The sequence below is a fragment of the Toxorhynchites rutilus genome, chromosome 2 (assembly GCF_029784135.1).
Source record: "Toxorhynchites rutilus septentrionalis strain SRP chromosome 2, ASM2978413v1, whole genome shotgun sequence".
Lineage (NCBI taxonomy): Eukaryota > Metazoa > Arthropoda > Insecta > Diptera > Culicidae > Toxorhynchites > Toxorhynchites rutilus.
In genome coordinates this window covers 285,533,890-285,553,082 of record NC_073745.1, presented here as the reverse complement: position 1 = coordinate 285,553,082, position 19,193 = coordinate 285,533,890, and the positions used below count along the sequence as shown (strand labels likewise).

General features: G+C 41.5%; 1 protein-coding gene and 1 long non-coding RNA gene across 7 annotated transcripts in view; both read left to right on the top strand.

The window, feature by feature from the left end:
• The window catches only part of LOC129767832 (ADP-ribose glycohydrolase OARD1-like), a 54,817-nt gene that overhangs the window by 23,287 nt on the left and 12,337 nt on the right, over window positions 1-19,193 (top strand). Inside the window, exon 2 of one of the 6 annotated variants that reach the window (XM_055769066.1) lies at window positions 15,895-16,130. The exons of 4 other annotated variants lie outside the window; for them this stretch is intronic. In XM_055769066.1, the coding sequence (XP_055625041.1) occupies window positions 15,909-16,130 (222 nt within the window). In that variant the 5' untranslated portion in view covers window positions 15,895-15,908. Of the gene's footprint in view, window positions 1-15,894; window positions 16,161-19,193 lie in introns of all 6 variants that reach the window. One more of the 6 variants, XM_055769065.1, reaches the window with a different exon arrangement.
• LOC129767833 (uncharacterized) lies at window positions 74-1,339 on the top strand. The gene is made up of 3 exons (XR_008741579.1): window positions 74-893; window positions 960-1,106; window positions 1,170-1,339. It is a non-coding gene; the product is annotated as an uncharacterized LOC129767833 (long non-coding RNA).

Sequence of the window (19,193 nt, the reverse complement as noted above, 5' to 3'; positions counted from 1 at the left end):
CAGTGTTTGGATTTCGATCAAAATCGAATGATACACAATGTATCATGCAAGTAACCTCTCACGAACATATAACCAAATATGAGAGAATCATTCAGATACTTGTATGAATGACAGTAATCACTTGTGTAACATTACATGATTAAAGCAAGAGAGGAACGAAGACTGTTGTTTGCATATTTGAGCTGTATCAAACATCGCAAACCATTTTCGAAGCCTACATACAAGTTTGAACCGCGTATATCGTCCCGCTCTACTATAGCGAAACCCACTGCACAGACAAGTGCAAATCAATAAATGATACAAGAAAAATTACGTCATCATTTCGGTCACCATTTGCGGAGAGCAACAAATGGGAAAAGAGAGCGGTGTTGCCAGTAAAACTTCGCGGTCTATATGAATATACATATTTCAAGGGATAGCGGCGTTAAAAATGGAAAAATATGATCTGTCTACCCTTCCCTTAGCCTCTATCGAGCTAAATAATCATGTAGTTTGCACTCTCTGAAGGTGGGACCAGAATGCCGCGTTATGCGTCACGTTGGAACAGTTGTGCTTTGACAGTTTATTTTAAATATGTGTGTTTCCGTATAGTCGCCCACAATGATGCGTCGTGTCATTAGCATCGTTGTACTAAACTCTGACATTTGTTCTAAACTGCTTGCGTCGAATATGTAAATGTGTTGTTTTTAAAAACATTCAGCTGATGCCATGGACACAACAAGAAAAAGATTTTCCCACGATCTGAAATTCGTTGAAAATGGAGTGTGAAACAAATCTAGTTGAATTTGTGAAAACAAACGAGTGCTTCAGGTCGAAGGAACATCGACTGTGTGAAACCAGCCACACGAGATAGAAAATTTGGACTGATATACCAAATGCACTGAAACAAGGAGGTAGATTACAGTTGAACATTTTTTAAATATTAGGACATCTTATTTGATTTGTTTTTGTGGTGGAAGTGTTGAAACGAAAGTGGAAGAGCCGTTACGTGATAGATATTCGCGGAATAAATGTGCTCCAAGTATAGGATTGACACCGATTGCAGCATCATCATGGCAGTATTTTGAAGCATTAAAGATTTTGTAATCACTTGTCAGCAAATGAAGGTGAATAAAAGATATAGCTATAATGATATTCAATGTCTTAAATATATATTTTTTATATTGTAGGACAGCCAGCAACTACGACCCTGAACGATCAGTTCTCAGCACAAAAATATTGATCTTCGCGACATTAAGCTGATGGTGAAAACAATGCATGCAGCAAAACCTCCGAGACATGATTCATTCGGAAAAAGTCGGGTGGGTAATGTCGGGGACATAACCGGAGTGACGTAGGACTATACAAAGGGGACAGCTTTTGTTAAATATATATTTTAAATATATTGTTTTATTTCCTTCTCCTACGTGAATACCTACCTATCTACCTGAAAAATGGATTAGTTTACTGTTTACTCTTTATGAATATGTTGATGGTTCTGAAAAGAACCTTTGGTGTTGTGTTTTTGTTATCACTCGATATTCCCATCTTGTTCGGTTAAACCTTCCTGTTTAGCTATTGCGTTTGCCACTCGCCACAGCTTTCACAGTTGGAAAATTTATTCTCATCCAGCTTGTGACATATTGTTCAGTAAATTACATTTAATGCGACGTGCCGGAGAAACACTTTGCCACTCACTGAAACTAATTGTTGCCTTGATGAGCGCCGAACCGAAGCTGCTCTGTTCTTGATGCGGGTTTTCTGATTGTCGTGAGCAGCTTTGCAAGCCAACTCGAGCACTCCGACGACCGAAACTCTATAATCGCTGCTCCGGCACCAATCCGTTCGGCCTAGTTACCCTTGCGGAGCAATCAGTGAATGCGACCAACAGGGAACTGGAGACCTGCACGGTTCGAGTGAGACTTTGCCTTTCCTTAACTTGTCCTCCTTTGTTACGTCCACGATGCCGATGCCGTACAACCACACGGGTTTACGGTTTGAAAGAAAATAAGATATTTTTTTGGGGTCCGCGTGTTTTATACTCTAGCGGTACACACTCACAGGATAGAGACAAATCGGCAGACTCAGCCAGAGGGGCGAGTCCAACGAGACGAACGAATAAGCGTTAAAAGGGAGCGATTGCAAAAAAATACATTTATTACGATTTGTTCGCTCGTTGGATTCACTGCAGGCTAAAAAGGGTCCTTTTCAGGATCACAAAATTATCTTCAATCTAAAGAGTTTATTGTTTTGTTATCACTCGATATCCCCATCTTGTTCGGCTAAACCTTCCTGTTAAGCGATTTGTTGCCACTCGCCACAGCTTTCACAGTTGGAAAATTTCTTCCCATCCAGCTTTGTGACATGTTGTACAGTAAATTACATTCAATGCGACGTGCCGAAGCGCCACTCAGTGTCGCATTGGAGGCGATTTAAACCTGTAATGGAACATTTGCGATGACAGTGGACAGTGTCGACTTTCAATGTGGGGTCATAATTTGGATCTCTATGTACACAAATGTCCAACTAAATAAGTCGCATTACATGTCCGTCCAATTAGCTAAATGTCGAACTAATTGTAAATTACTGTACTTTCAATCTGGAAACAATTTAAGAATTGGTGAAAATTGAATAATCAGGAAAGTCCCCAACTATCAACAAGCTCAGAACAACTGCCAAATTCACATACTCGTCAGATCCTGGCAAACAAATTAAGAAAAAATCAATTTGTGTTTTATTATTATTATGGATAATGTTTTAGAAAGCATTGAACTGTATTTCCTAAACTCTTTTTTGGAAGGTTTAATGGCCCTGAAAAGCGCCTTGTTTTATGGAATGGTTCCAATTTAGAAAACTTTGTACTCGTGGTTTTGAAAAAAAACCATTTCGAACGCCCTCGATGCCGCCTTGTTCTGGATTTGCCACCAAAGCAGTATGTGTAAAGAACAAACTTTTTTCTTCTGCTACCTGATGCCGTTTTGCGATTGCGTTTGCCACTCGCCACTCGCTGCAACTGCCTGTTGTCTTGATGTCCACCGAACCGAATGTGTTCTGTTCCGAATGCGGGTTTTCTTATCGTCGCGAGCAGCTTTGCCAGCTAACTCGATCACTTCGGCGGCCGAAACTATATAACGCCGACTAGGTGGACTGGTGCACTGGTACTAACGCGCTCGGCCTAGCTACCCTTGCGGGGAACTCCAGATCAACACGGTTCGAGCGGGATTTTGCCTTTCCCTTCACTTTTCCTCCTTTACCATGTCCAGACACGGCTGCTTGGGTTGGTTTGTTGATGTGTTGTGATGCGAACCGATGTGGTGTACGGTTTGAATGAGAATGATCGTTGCGGCAGCGGAGCGGTGATTTTTAAGCTGACTGGCTGGCTCGAGAATTACGCATGTGTGAGACTGCGACCAATGTTTCGTTCATTTTTTTCTTTTTCCTTTCCAATCGTGCTTCATTCTATTTCGCTGCTGCTCTGGTTGCCCGTTTTGGTCTGTACGATTTGAGGAGCACAAAATGGACCAATCAAAAATGGGCACATAGTGCATTTTGACAATGCTTGATATTTCACAATTATTCAATTATTTATCTCAAGAAAAATGAAATGTTATTCGTTATGATAGATGCGTAGATATATTTCCTATCAATTGATGCAAAAACCTTTGCGATCTATTGAGAAATGCTCGAGTAATAAGCGTTCCAAATCTTGCATTTTTTCCTACTTGTTCAGTGCCTAGATTTCCATTTCACCCCCTATATCTTCCGGTTATACGTAGTCCTACGTCAAAAAACCTTGATGAAATAACCATACCGTTATTCATCTGCATGAGACTGTTGACCTCAGTGAGTCCTAAAATGATCACAATTGTTGAGGAATGAAAAAAAACGCCATGTTGTCGATTTTTCAATTTTTTATTCATAGTTATATAATTTAATTATCTATTACATAACCGGTGAGTGTGTCACGTAGCTGATACGAAGCCTTATTGGAATTGTTCTTATTTATATTTCTGCTGCTGACAAATCCATAAAAAGTATAACTTGAGCACACCATTCTCTCAAATTCATAAAACTTTCACAACCCTCTTCACTTATGAAGTTGTGAAGCGCCGTTGCGATTTTCTCCACCAGATGCATTAAAGTCAGGACATAATCGCGGTCTGTTTGTCGCATCAGCATACCAAAAATCCTATTCGCGTTTCTAGTTCCAAAGGCAAATTCACCATCTACGGTAGTCAGTGTCTCGCATATTATTTCAGGTAGTACGATGACGGCTACTCTCCGATGTCGGTTCAGTCTTTTTCAGTTCCAATTTTTAAACTAGCTGTGATCTGCATACATAGAATTATTGAAATTAAATAATAGATTCACTAGTTGATTGAATTTGTTGAGTGTTTTACTTTGTTTTTGTTTACGTGAAAAGTGGCGATGCGAACGCTACATTGTGATTACGAATCAACAGACTGCGTCAGGCAAACGCTTTAGTACAAAACGCAAGCAATGACAGCTGATGAGAAGCGACGCACAACGCGGCATTCTGTTTCCACCTTGAGACTTAATAATCAGGATCTGCTACATTAGCTGAATATGAATCATTCGCTTTGCGTAGTCCGTACAATCCTGCTGTTTCATGATGCATGGAGAGGTCGATATGCATATGTTAGAGGCAAAGAAGAAAATAAACTTTCTGCACCGAAAGCATATATGATGGTTTGCTTGCGTGTCGGTGTATCATGAAGTGCGAACCGATGTAGAGTTGTCTCGTTCTATTTTGTGTCGAAATTTGTACCACGTAAAAACAAAAGGATGCCGCTGGGGGAAATGATTTCTGTGTGATCATATTTGAACGAACGAAAGCGATTTTTTCAGTGAAGTTTTTTTTGGCAAACACTGCTTTTGCGGCCAACTTATTATCACCAAGAGCGTTTAGCATGGACCGGAAGAGATGATAATCACTTGGAGTCAGGTCCGTACTATATGGTGGGTGTAATAGGACATCCCATCCGAGCTCCCGTAGCTTCTGGCGGGTCATCAAAGATGTGTGAGGCCGAGCGTTGTCCTGGTGGAAAACAACACCATTCCTATTGATCATTTCTGGCCGCTTCAGGTCAATCGCCTGCTTCAAACGGTCAAGCTGCTCACTGTAGAGAACCGAGTTGAGGGTCTGGTCATAGTTATGCAGCTCATAGTGGATGATTCCCTTCCAATCCCACCAAACACACAGCAAAACCTTCCTGGCCGTCAATCCGGGCTTGGCGTTGGTTTGGGCCGGCTCACCGCGCTTCGACCACGACTTTTTTCGCTTTAGGTTTTCGTACGTGATCCACTTTTCATCACCAGTCACCAACTTCAAAAATGGGTCGAATTCGTTCCGTTTCAGCAGTGCATCGTAGGCGTTCATTCGGTCTAAAAGATTTTTTTACGTCAACTCGTGTGACACCCATACATCCATCGGTTTCCACGACGATTTTATCGGTTTCCACGATGATTGGCCTATCAGTACGGGGTGTATCTTCGACAGTCACTACACCAGAACGAAATCGATCAAACCAACGCAGTGCTGTGCGAATCGTTACAGTATCTGGTCCATAAACTACACGATTTTTTTCGGCTGCCTTCGTTGCAGTTTTTCCTCGCAGGTAGTAAAAACGTAAAATATGGCGAATTTCTTGCTTGGTGGACTCCATCTTCGACGCGCTATAACTTGAGACTGAAAAGGACAATCACAACACTGTCAAAACGACACTTGTGGCACAGATTGTCGTCTTTAAATAGCCGTATAGTATGACCCGATGCGATAAGTACAACATAAGATATGTTTAAGTGTTGCCATATATTGACAATATACGACATTTCTTTTTCCCCAACCCAATATATTTCATATAGAAATACGCCCAGTTTTTTTACGCGGGGGATACGTACCTCATAAAAAACTTTGAAATTTAATTGAAAATCCGCGTAAAAAACCGCGTTAATTGGAAAATCCTTGTAATAAACCGCTTAAAAAATTTAATTATGCCCACAATCAAAATTTGTTTCATTTATTTTTTTCTTAATACAAACACAGATGAAGTAATCCGTAAAAAAATGATCAAAAAAAGAAGTGAGCATAAGGTCAGAAGCTCCGCTACTGCGTCCCTGCCCAGCCACATTAACTGTGGTCGCCAACGCAATACAGAACCTCCATCGCTCCGATAATTCCTAGAGAACGCGTTCTATTCCATGTTTCGATTAATACTTCACCAGCGCATTCAAAAATGTTTGTTATTTCCAAATCCATAGTGCTATTCGGAATTGTGTGCCTAGATGACTTCCAAAGTGCTTGTAAGGGTATTATAGAAATTTGGGTAGCTCAAGTTTCGCTAAGTCCTCCTCGAATTATCTGGAAAATCTACCAAATATTGTGCCCTCAAGTTGTTCATGTCCAAAAGACATATTCCAGATACAGGCTCACTTCGATATAACGTACCCTCGTTATAACGTACAACCAAAATTGATTTTTAGCTCATGTTTTGTCATCCCGATTTATGACATAAAATGAGACATGACATAACAGAAAATGTCATGACTAACAAATACTGGTAAACATTTGTATAATATACATGGTACAGCAATATAAGATTAATACGAGCGAGCGAAACAAAAGACAAATAAGCTTTCCGCATACTTTGCCACATACACGGCCCAGAGCGAGATAGATATTGTTCTCCTTCATGCGCTCCATTTTTACTCTTAGAAAACACTTCCCAACTTCATTTTCTAATCAGGTGCAATTTTATCACGTATTTGCTGAACAACTGCTGAAGCATCATTAGCCATGTGGAATGCGTGGTCGTGTAAAATAACTTTGCGTTCCAGCCGGCCTTGGTTTAATCGATCCCCATTGGCCGTATGGTCTTTTTTTCGGCACAATCCCAAATGAAATGAGAAAAGAAAACAGAAATAGATGTCTGCACGCATACATACAAACCATTTTTAAGCTTTTAAAACAGCTCATTATTTGTGCATTTGATTCTCCAGCACACTAAATTGCATCATTTTTGAAAAAGATGACATGTTTTCTGCCAACGCATTTTCAATGTGTAAAAAATATTTCCGGAATAGGTACATGCTCTGCAATGTGACTCGAACACTTGTGTTGAAGAATAAAAGGTGCAAGCGGTAATTTTATTTTTTTTATTCTTTAGATTTGATTCAGTTAGAATCCGGAATCCCTGTTCATTTTATACCAGATCTCGTAGTAGTAGGCGTATCTCAAATGTTTTGACAGCAAATTGTCTGGAAAACCTGTATATTTCGACAGTGAAAATTTCACGTTGATCCATTTTCTTTTAAAACAGTTATGCAGGATGGATGCCGAAAGAAGAAATTTTATTTTGAACAACCACATTAAAAATCCGGAATGGTCAGGTACTCAAACCATGAAATCGCTGAAGGTGGCTGATGTTGAGTCGGTTCGGAGTACCGGTTATTTGCTGCTACTCGCTACGCTGGTCGGGATCAAAATGGAAGAGCCGTTGGTTCGCGCGATTTCACTACCATGTAACCAACCACTCACACACACAGTAACACAGATAACTGACATTTAGGGTTATGACAAGTAGATGGATTCTCCGAACAAACATTGATACAAATTATGATCAAAATATGAAACAAATCATCATCTAAATATTAAACAGATCTCTACATCTCTCTCCTACTCAAAAAAAACAAAAAAGTAGAAAATAGATACGACACATTAATTCAACAAATATATTTCTCTTGCGTTACATGAATAATGACAAAAATCCACAAAAAAAATATAACCGAGGTTTTACAGCAGTCTCGCCGGAATTTTCTTCTCCCTTGTTGGACGCTTCATTGCGGATTCCTGACTTTCATGCCCTTCACCTTTCTGTTCATTCCCCTGCTTCCGCTTAAAGTTTCGGGGATTCGGAGATGCTTTGCCTGGGTTATCTACCTCTGCAAATTCTCTTTCCTCATCTGGGGTTGGATCTTCCGGTGGTTTCTTCTCAGCGGACACTGGGAATTTTCGCAAATGTGTTACTGACCGACGATAGATGACTCCTTCATCGTTGGCAACGACAATATCACTTCCATTTTTCTTCAGAACCGTGAATTTCTCAAGCCGAAACTTTGGTTCAAGCTTCCCTGTTTCGTAGTTCTTCATCATCACAGAGTCACCTACCTCTATGTCGGAAGGCTTAGCGTGCCTGCGCTTATCCGCATAATGCTTCCCCAGCATTTTCTTCATTGCGTCTCGTTCTCGCACCTCTGCATCTCTGCGCCAGTGTGGGTCCGTTCTCAACGAAGGCAAAAAATCCTTGACTGGTCGTCCTGTCATCAATTCCAATGGAGATTTTTCGGTTACTGAATGTGGTGTAGTATTAAACATGTACACATAGTCTTGATTCGCTTTACGCCAATCGCAATTAGTGGCCTTCGCAATACGCAACGTCCGAAGTATCCCTTGGTTTTGCCTCTCTACTAGGCCGTTCATTTGGGGCCAGTAGGGAATGGTGCGTATCAGCCTGATATTTCTTCCTTTGCAGTATCCTGTAAACTCTTCGCTTGCAAACGGAGGTCCATTATCGCTGCGGACAGTTTCAGGATAGCTTTGCTCACGGAAAACTCCCTCCAAGGCTTCAATTGTTTTTGCAGCGGTCGTTAACTTCATTTCAATAACCCTCAAAAACCGGATATAGTAATCGACAATAACTAGAAACGTGGCACATTCTTTGGCCGAGAAAAAATCAATCCCAATTTCCTGCCATGGTCGTTCTGGCATCTCCTTACGTATGAGTGGCTCAGGAGGATGTTGTTTGCTAACGGCCGCACATCCAGCACACTCTTGTACTACGTTAGCAACATCACGATCCATGGCCACCACATCTTCTCTCTTATGTTTCTCCGCATCGCAACAACCCCCGGATGTCCTCTGTGTGCAATCTGCAGCGCCCTCTGACGTAGTTTTGTTGGGAAGACAATCCTGTCATCTCTCACTACAATACCTTCGATCACAGCGAGTTCCTTTTCAAAAGCCTAGTATCTGAAAAGTTCCGGTGACCAATCGTGAGTACCTAACGCCTTAACTACTGATGCTAGGGTTTCATCTATAATCGTCGCCTGTTTTATTTCTTCTAACGTAATCGCCAAAGGTGCTTCTCCCACTGCAAATAGGAAGTGATCTGTATGCTCTTCAAATGGCTTTTCAGCCTCAACCACCAAACGAGATAGCACATCCGCAATGTTAGTATACCCAGGGATGTACTTAATGTCGAAATCGTAGGGTTGCAAGCGCATTGCCCACCCTTCTGCTCTCGAACACGCACGTCTCCCATCACGATGCTTCCCTCCATATATATACTCGAGGGTTTTATGGTCCGTGAATATGGTGAACCGGAGGCCAAAAAGGTAAAGATAAAACTTTTCCTCCGCCCACACAACGGCCAACGCTTCCCGTTGTGTTTGAGGATACACTCTCTCTGTTGTTGTTAGACCTTTCGAGGCGAAACATATGATCCTTGGCACATTATTCTTATCTAATCTACGAACGTTGTTGCAGAGCTCTTTTTTTTTTTTTTTTTTCAATTCATTTATTTGTAAGGCTCAATCGCATGAGCTTTGCGGAGCCACTAATTCATGATTTGTTTTTACAGAATTTCAACTTAAATCTATGTTTAGTAGGTTTCGACCGATTACTCGCGGTTTACTCGAGGTTAGAGGGGCAACAATTTTTGTGGGATGGATCAGGTTAGGGATATGGATATGAGGTATCGTTGTCTCAACCGATAGTTGCCGCACGCACTGTAACATTGTGCATAAAGACCAAGGATAGCATCTGGTGTTCGACTATCTGTCGAGGGGGGGCGACGGTGAGATGAGGGGACAAGACAAACAAACTAATAACGAAAAAGAAAAAAAAAACACACAAAAGCATTAAATTCTTATGCTAGTCCGTTTCACAAACATATAGATCAACTGCATATAGCAGATGTCGCGAGTTCCCAACACGTCTCTAACAGGAACATAGGGTTGTCTTCTTTGGGCCCTAAGGGCATTCAAAAGGTACTCTCTGGCTGCGTAATTATCCGTACATTGCCAAACTGCGTGATCGATGTCATCGTAACCGTTTCCACACCGACAGACGTTGCTTTGAACAAGATTTATTCTGTGGAGATGCACATCTAGCGAGTAGTGGTTGGACATAAGTCTACTCATTACACGAATGAAGTCACGACTTACGTCCAAACCTTTGAACCACGCTCTCGAAGAAACCTTTGGAATAATTGAATATAACCACCGCCCAAGACTTCCAGTGTCCCAATCGGTTTGCCAACTCAAGAGGGAACTCTGACGCAGTAATTGGAAAAATTCATCGTATGAAATCTGTCTATCAAACAATTCGCCTTCCTGGGCACCCACCTTTGCGAGAGTGTCCGCTTTCTCATTGCCAGGAATTGAGCAATGAGAGGGGACCCATACAAAGGTTAACTTATAAGATCTTTCGATCAGTGCACTCATCTGCTGCCTCACTTTTGCGAGGAAATAAGATGGGTGCCTACTAGTTTTCATCGACTGGAGAGCCTCAAGCGAACTGAGACTATCCGAGAAAATGAAGTAATGGTCTGCAGGCTTGTTGGAGATCATCCCCAATGCGAAGTCGATTGCTGCCAGCTCAGCAACATAAACGGAACAAGGTTCCTGCAGTTTACGGAAGGCGCTCGAATTTTCATTGAAAACACCGAAGCCAGTGGATCCATTGAGGCGAGACCCATCAGTGAAGTGTTGCAGAGCTCTTGACGCAGATCATTGAAGCAATACCTTTGGTCCTCGCCAAACTCATCTACTTCGCCACGAAGATACTTCCTTAACGATTCCGTTCTCATGGAGAGATTTGGAATAAACTGCCCAACAAAATTGACAAATCCCAGGAAGCTGCGGACTTCTTCTTTAGACGAAGGCGGACGGAAGTTCTTAATGGCTAGGATTTTCTCTTCCGATGGACTCACACCATATGCGCTTACTTCAAAACCAAGAATCTCAAGTTTCTCGACTCCGAAGACACACTTACTTCTATTCAGCATAGCATTATTTGCTTCCAACACCGCCAATACCTGCTGAAGTCGTCTGTCGTGCTCTTCTTTCGTCCTACCCGAAACAACGATATCGTCGATATATACGATCACTCAATTGATCCCGGATAGCATTTCCGTCATAATTCTTTGGAATATTTCGGGCGCACAAGTTTTTCCGAACATAAGGCGTTTGAACTGCATCAAGCCCCTTCCAGTCATGAACGTTGTTGTGCCCCTGGATTCGGGATGAAGCTCGACATGGTGATATGCAGACGTTATGTCCAATCGCGAATAAACTTTGGATCCTCTGAGCTTGTTCAGGAAGGTTTCGATGACTGGCAATGGATAATGTTCTCTTTGGATGGCTTCATTTGGATGTTTCATATTGATACATATCCTGACGTCATTCTTGCCCTTTGGCACAATCACCATGGGTGATATCCACTCGGCCGGACCTTCAACCCTTTCTATAACGTCACTGCGGAGCATTTCATCTATTTTGCCGTCAACCTTTCTCTCTAAAGCGACAGGGATCCTTAAACATGCAATCTTCCTTGGAGGTACTGTAGAATCGATGGACAGTTTTACTTGGATACCGGGAAATTTTGGGAATGGTTTGATTAGAGTGTTAACCTCTTTTTCACCATCTTGATAAACCTGAAGGACATTGAGCCCAATTTTCAAAATTCGTAATCCCTCCGACGTTCGTTTGCTAAGAAGTGATTTCCGTGCACCCTCGATTACGGAAAACTCGGCATAGGTTTTCGGCTTCTTTGGATTTACAGATATCCAACTTTCGAAAATGGATCACGTTCAATGGGTCGTGGTTGGCATAAGCGTAAAATTTACGGTCACATTGGTATCTCTTCCTGAAGATTATTGCCTCCTTTGTTATTAGTTGATTCCATACATCTTCCGTAACGGCATTAATGGAAAACCCAGAATCGATAACAAATTCTACCGGCACTGTATCGATCTGGCATAATACAGAGCCGTTATGTAGGGTATGTGATTCCACCTGAATTAAAATATACTTTGTAATTCAACCGTTTATTTCAAAACAAATTCAGAGATTTCAACTAGTACAACTAGCATAAAAAAAACAAAACAAAAGTAAACAAAATCATTCTACCTTCGCGATGTCGTCAGCAGTTGGTCGGTGAGGGATTTCCTCCTCCCAGGACTCCGATGCACCCACCGAGTTTGCCTCAGCCATACCACGATAACTTGAATCACGCTTCGATTGACGAATTTGACGTTGTCTGGCAGGTTTGTCACACTTCCTGGCGTAATGTCCTCGTTGTCCGCAATTGTTGCACATCGCTCCTTGCGCGAAACATTCTCGAGAATCTTCGGAATGACGGAATGAACCGCATCGATTGCACTCACTCCGGAAACGAGTATCTCCATGCCTAATCCGCTGACCAGTTGACTGCCTGGCATATCCTGTGTGTCGCTGCGGACTTGTATTTCGACCTTGGAAATTACCGAATCTTACACTGTTGACCTCCGTTTCGGCACGGAAAAGCTTTTGTTTATCCCTTTGCTTCAGAAGGATCTCACGATTGATTGCAAAAGTAATTATTTCATCCAGGCTCATGACGTTCTCCAACCCTTTGTCGCGAACTTTTTCGTCATGAGCACCCATCGTGATTTGCTGCATGAGCTCGGTCTCTTCACGTTCCAAGAATTCGCATCTAGCAGCTTGAGTCTAAGTAGCGAAGTCTAAGTATAACATTATTGAAGGATTCTTCGCTACTTTGGCGAAGCGATCGGAAAAGTTCTAGCTCCACTCGTTCGTTGCGCTTGCCTATGAAAAATTTCCTCAGCCTTTTGACAGCGTTGTCGTATTCCGGAGCTTCCAGTGGCATCAGCGGTATCTTCACAGGTTCCGGGATGATTTCCTCCGCTACCGGGCGTAAGTTGTAGAATATACGCTGCAGTCCTCGTCCTCCCATCGCCAGCATGATGACCAACTTATCGTGCTGGGATTCGATGTTTCGCAACTGAATAATTAGCTCGAAGGCACGGTGCCATTCCTCCCACTCACGGCGTAAATCGTGCGCATCAACTTTGTCATTAAACGAGCTTAACGGCATACGATTTCTTTCATCGTCGTTCATCTGCAATTGAAACAGATGAAAACATAAATAATACTAGCGTCATGACATTGTTTTTATTTATTTATTATAATTTTTTTTCCGACAACCTAACTTACAAAGTACAATAACACGTTTTTTCAAGAGCACGCTTTCAACTTTTGACGCTTCTATTCTCTCTCGCCCTGAGCACAGCGCTTCGGAATTTTCCGGACTCGCTTTTCGATTTGGCGCTTCGGACTTTTTTTTTTTCGGACTCGCTCTGGATACAGCGCTACGGTTTTTACCGGACTCGCTTGCAGCTTTAGCGTTTCAAAGTTTCGAACTCGCTGTCAGCTATGGCGCTTCGGATTTCTCAGGCCTCGCCCTTAATGCAGCGCTCCGGGTTCATCCAGACCCACTTTCAAGCGCTTTGGAATTTCCGGCCTCGCCATGCACACAGCGCTACGGATCGCTCCGGACTCGCTTTCAATCCAAAACACAAATCCACTTTCACCAAAAATAAAATTCACTTTATGTTCACTTTCAAACAACCATAAAATTCACTTCAAAAAAAAAATTCTTTTCTGCTCCATTTCAATTATACTCACCATCTTACTACCGGCTGCGCCAAAATTGTTGAGTCGGTTCGATCTGGAGTACCGGTTATTTGCTGCTACTCGCTACGCTGGTCAGGATCAAAATGGAAGAGCCGTTGGTTCGCGCGATTTCACTACCATGTAACCAACCACTCACACACACAGTAACACAGATAACTGACATTTAGGGTTATGACAAGTAGATGGATTCTCCGAACAAATACTGATACAAATTATGATCAAAATATGAACCAAATCATCATCTGAATATTAAACAGATCTCTACAGCTGAATCGACAGTTTTCGTGAACATGCAAGTGTTGTTCTGATGGATCAGTGGACGCGACTTATTGGAACATACAACCACAAGTCAAGGTGTGACCAAGGTTTTCGTCATGAATAGGACAATGGACTCGAAAATGTATAGGGGAGAATGCCTTTCGGTAAAGTTTTTGAAAAATTTGATAAGCTGCCACTAAAGTTGAGGGGTGCTTCAGTGGTACCCCGTGACAATGGGACGATTACATTGAAAAAATACATCAACTCTCCCAATTGCCCTCAATCGAAAAATATTGGGAAATTGTGAAGCGGAATTGTGCAATTGATACCAAAGTGACTTGGGATGCTACAGGCATTAATAGAACGTGGAATAAAATGGTTGCTGAGGTTGACCAACATAGAGTCCAAACTTTGTTGGAGGGTATCCGAAGAAAAGTACGAAAATTCATCAAAACGGTAAAGGAATAATTTTTACAATATTTTTACTGAAAGAACAATAAATTTGGTATAAAAACATTTTTGTACCTTTAGCCAATCCCGAGATTCCACTGGTTGTATGATTGCGGATCAAGCTTTATTTAAATGAATCAAGCTTTTATTAAGGGGGAAACCCCTGTCTGAAAGGTTCGAAAATAATGAATTTATGTGATTTTTTGTCGGATGTTAGGAATAAAGTGAAGTGTTCGGATATTATGATTATTGTTTAAGGTATATTTGAAGATGTATTTTCCATTTTGTTAATGTACGAATTATGATTACTACGCTGTTGACATCTGGATGCGTAAATGCTGTCTGAAAATCTATACATTATTGGTGGTATCGGTTTTGAAGCAACGGGATTTCGCAGAACGAATTCCAATGAACATTTTGAAACTTTAGGACAATACCTAAAGCGTTACATAGGGATGTAAGGTTTTAGATAATTAATTTTTAAATGCAGATAAAGAATTTCAGCTAGATCGGTCGAGTAGATCCTGAGATATCAATACCTTCTTGAATGGCGTTAACGTTCCCTGTGGAACTTCTGCCGTCTCAACGTATGCATTAACTAGCGTCATTGTTTAATACTTAGTTGAGATTTCTTAAGCCAAATAACACGCCTTGTGCTGTGTCTTGGTGAAAGACGACCCCCTCACGACTGTTTAATTCTGGACGTTTCTCGATAATCGCTGGTTCCAGTTTATCCAGTTGCCAACAGTAGACTGCCGTATTGATCGTTTGATTCATTGGAAGCAGCTCAAAAAATACCACTTCTTTGCAATTCCATCAAATTGATACAAAATCTTCTTTTGGTGAATATCAGCTGTGGTGGTCCACGAGTCCAAAACGTTTTATATGATCGTGGATTGTTGATTCCGGTATTTTCAAATTCTCTGCAATCTCTCGTTCAGTTACATGACGATCCAATTAGATAATGGTTTTGATTTGCTCATCATCACCTATCAAAGGCCGTCCTGAACGTCATCTCCGAGCGAAAAATATCCAGAACGAAACTTATCGGACCAATCTCGGCACTGTTTTTCTTTTAAGGTTTCCTCACCATACACATCACGGATCTTTTTAGCTAAATTGAAACGACTAGCTGCAGTACGAAATCTCTAAATTCCGCATTGCCCATTGAGCTTGCAGCAGTAATTTCGGAAAAAAGTGGGTACTAAAATCGAGAATGCTTCACCGGATATAGTCGGCAATAGTGAGACCTTGGATAATACGTGCTACGTTTGTGGGGAGGATTTTAAACAATTCCGAACTGATATTCGGAACAGTTGGAATACGTTAGAAAAAAAAATCTGAATTTTTGGTCCTATCTCTCAAGGATTGCATCCTAGAGCTGTGAGAGCCATTAGAGGTTATAATCCCATCTCTGTCCTTCTGTTCCAGTGAAAAACTAAATAATGCCTCGCAGAAAATCGAATTTGGGTCGACGAACTCGCCACTCGGAAGGATCGAGGAGACGGCTTTCGAATATGAGTGAGGAAAAGCGGGCATCCGTACGGGCGAAGAACAGAGTAAACACCTTTCTGATGCGCTACGCGGAACCAGCGGAAAGACGAACGGCCAGGCTTGAGGATGCACGAAAGCGAATACGGAAGTCGCGTTCAGCAGCAACAGATTTGGTTCGTTCTAAACGTAATGGATGTCAGTGGGTGAGGATAGGATCTGAATCTGTAATACACTCGTCTTGCATTGCGGTACTATCCAGCTGTTGCTTGTAGTGAGTCTGTACCTATTGTCAGGCTCTGAAGATCAATGATGAAACGAAAGGGATGTGTTGCGATGGGCAAACTCATTTCGAAGCATTTCCTATCGAACATCGCGAACTATAACTCTTGCTTCCAAATGACGTCATTTGGTGCGGAAATTGTTCGCTGTCCAATTCATGCTATCTTTCAAAATCAAAGGACAGATCTATCACAAAACTATTTCTTCCAATGTCCTTTAATCGGTGATGATAGATATGAAGTTGATGCACGTTGTGGAATATATAACTCGCTAAGAAAATTTGAATATATTTGAAACATTGAATTATTTGAACTTTTCAAAATTGTCTGGTTCTGAAGAGGATCCTTTAGTTTCATTTTAGGGTACTGATTGTTCACTCCATCAATAGTACAATCAAATAGTGATGGCAGAAGCATGGTGAATAGTCGTTGGATGGTGTATATCTAGACAAGAGATGCCAAAATGGAATGAGATATACTGAAAACTGCCATCTGTATTGAAAAAAAATAATAGTAACGGGTATTTCAATAGGGACGCTATAAAAGTAGACCGATAGGGACAACACACGACGCCATATTTTTTCCTGCTCTCTTGACATTTTTCTTCAGTAAGGTTTGCCATTTCACAATGGAACGATATACGATCCAACAACGAGTAGAGATTATTAGAATTTACTACCGAATTTTGGAAGTAATGGTTTCAACTTTAAGAGCGCTACGTCCAATTTATGGCCATCATAATCGTCCTGTCAGATCACCAATTGAGCGTCTAGTGGAAAAAATTGAATTTACAGGCACAGTACAAAATGTTCTCGTGCCAGTGAGATAAAGAAGTGCCCTTAGTGTCGAGAATATTGCTGCCGCTAGCGCATCAGTTGAGTAGGAAGACCCAAATCAGTCTCACACGTCATTCTCAAGCGTTGGGCATCTCTGTGACGTCGTTGTGGCGAATTTTGCGAAAAGATCTTGGCCTACATCCTTACGAGATCAGCAACTTGAAAACCCGGATTTTCATCGAAAAATCATCTTCAGCGATGAGGGTCATTTCTGGCTGATTGACTTCGTCAATAAGCAAAATATGCTTTATTGGTCAGGCAGCAATCCACACGTACTCCATGAGTCACCATTGCATCCCAAAAAAATTACGGGTTGGTTCGGTTTATGGTCCGGCGGCGTCATTGGGCCGTACTTCTTCCGTGATGATCAAGACCGACACGTTACTGTGAATGGGAATCGCTACCGCTCAATGATAACCGAATATTTTTGGCCCGAATCAGATGATATGGACTTGGACAATATGTGGTTTCAACAGGACGACGCCACAAGTCACACAGTGAATTTAACAATCGATTTATTGAAAACCAAGTCCGAAAATGTCCGGAATGGCCCAGTGAATTGGCCGCCTCGGTCTTGCGATTTGACGCCGTTAGACTATTTTCTGTGGGGCTACGTCAAGTCTATGGTCTATGTCAACAAGCCAGTGACTTTCACATGAATAAATAATTCCATTGATATCCAAAACCGTTTTTGTTTTATTTTAAAACTTTTTTGTAGCGCTCTTATTGAAAAACCCGATATATATGGAGGGTGAATGAATAGTTTCTCCGTTGACCGTGTTACCGCTGTACGGAGCACTGCGCCGAAAAGTATGCACATCGCGCTGATGTGATCGATGTGCTGTACGACTTTCATGTCGTCTAAAGACGACGCTCGTACACACAGATCATCGCGCGGATGTCGTCTATAGACGATGCTCGTAGTGAAAGGGTTAATCATTCTCCATTTGCCGATTATAAGCATTTATCAGTTGGTAGAACCAATAGAGGGATGATCTTGGAGTAATCTTGGAGATGATACTCTATTCTCCCCAAAGATTTGATGAAAGCCTGGCTCAAGGTTTAACGTTGATAGAGATTTTATTAGATTGATGTTCAGATGTTCATACTTTTTTTCGTGTAGGTCTTGCTACTAATAATTTATGTAATTGTGGTCCAGGATATCATGATATCGAGCATGTTGTTTGGTAATTTAAAAAATGCAATTAAAGAATTTTACTGGCTGCTGATTTAGAGTTTCGAAAGGGTATACGAAAGGGTATACATTCCATTTTTTATTTTTTCAGTAGGGTGACCATTTCCATTTTAGGGTTGTCCGAAAAATCAACTTTTTCTTCTTTTTTTTTTTTTTTTCCAAAAATGCTTTTTTTATAAATTCATAACTTTTGAACTACTATACCGATTCAGATGATCGACATATCAAACTAAAGTCAAACACCTGGTCTTTTTTGAAAAAATACTGCACTTGCAGAAAACTCGAATTCTGTTCTCGTTATTATTGATTGTATTCGTTTTTTATTGTTTTCATAGTATCGGGACCAAGGGCGCTATATTTTTTTATATTTTTTTTCTGAAAGGCTAAGGATTTTTCACATAACATATGTCGAAACCTTAGAGGCATTTTCCTTCGTTTTTTAGTTATGACCGGACCGCCGAAAATATTTGAAGATGAAGAATTGGAGGGTTTACTCGATCAAGATCCGTCACAAACGCAACAAGAACTTGCAGATACACTTGAAGTAGCTCAGCAAACCATATCCGATCGTTTGAAAGCAATGTGAATGATCCGAAAGATACGACATTGGGTGCCGTATGAATTGAAGCCACGAGACATCAAACGCCGTTTTTTCACGTGCGAACAACTGCTCCAATGGCATAAAAGAAAGGGTTTTTTGCATCGAATGGTTACTGGCGATGAAAAGCAGGTCCAGTACGATAGTCCTAAACGTCGGGCAACGTATGGATACCCCAGCCATGCATCAACATCGACGGCCGCGCGTGATATTCACGGCCAGAAGGTTATGCTGTCTATTTGGTGGGACCAGCTGGGTGTAGTATACTATGAGCAGCTCAAACCGAATGAAACCATTACGGGGGACCTCTGCCGACGATAATTGATGCG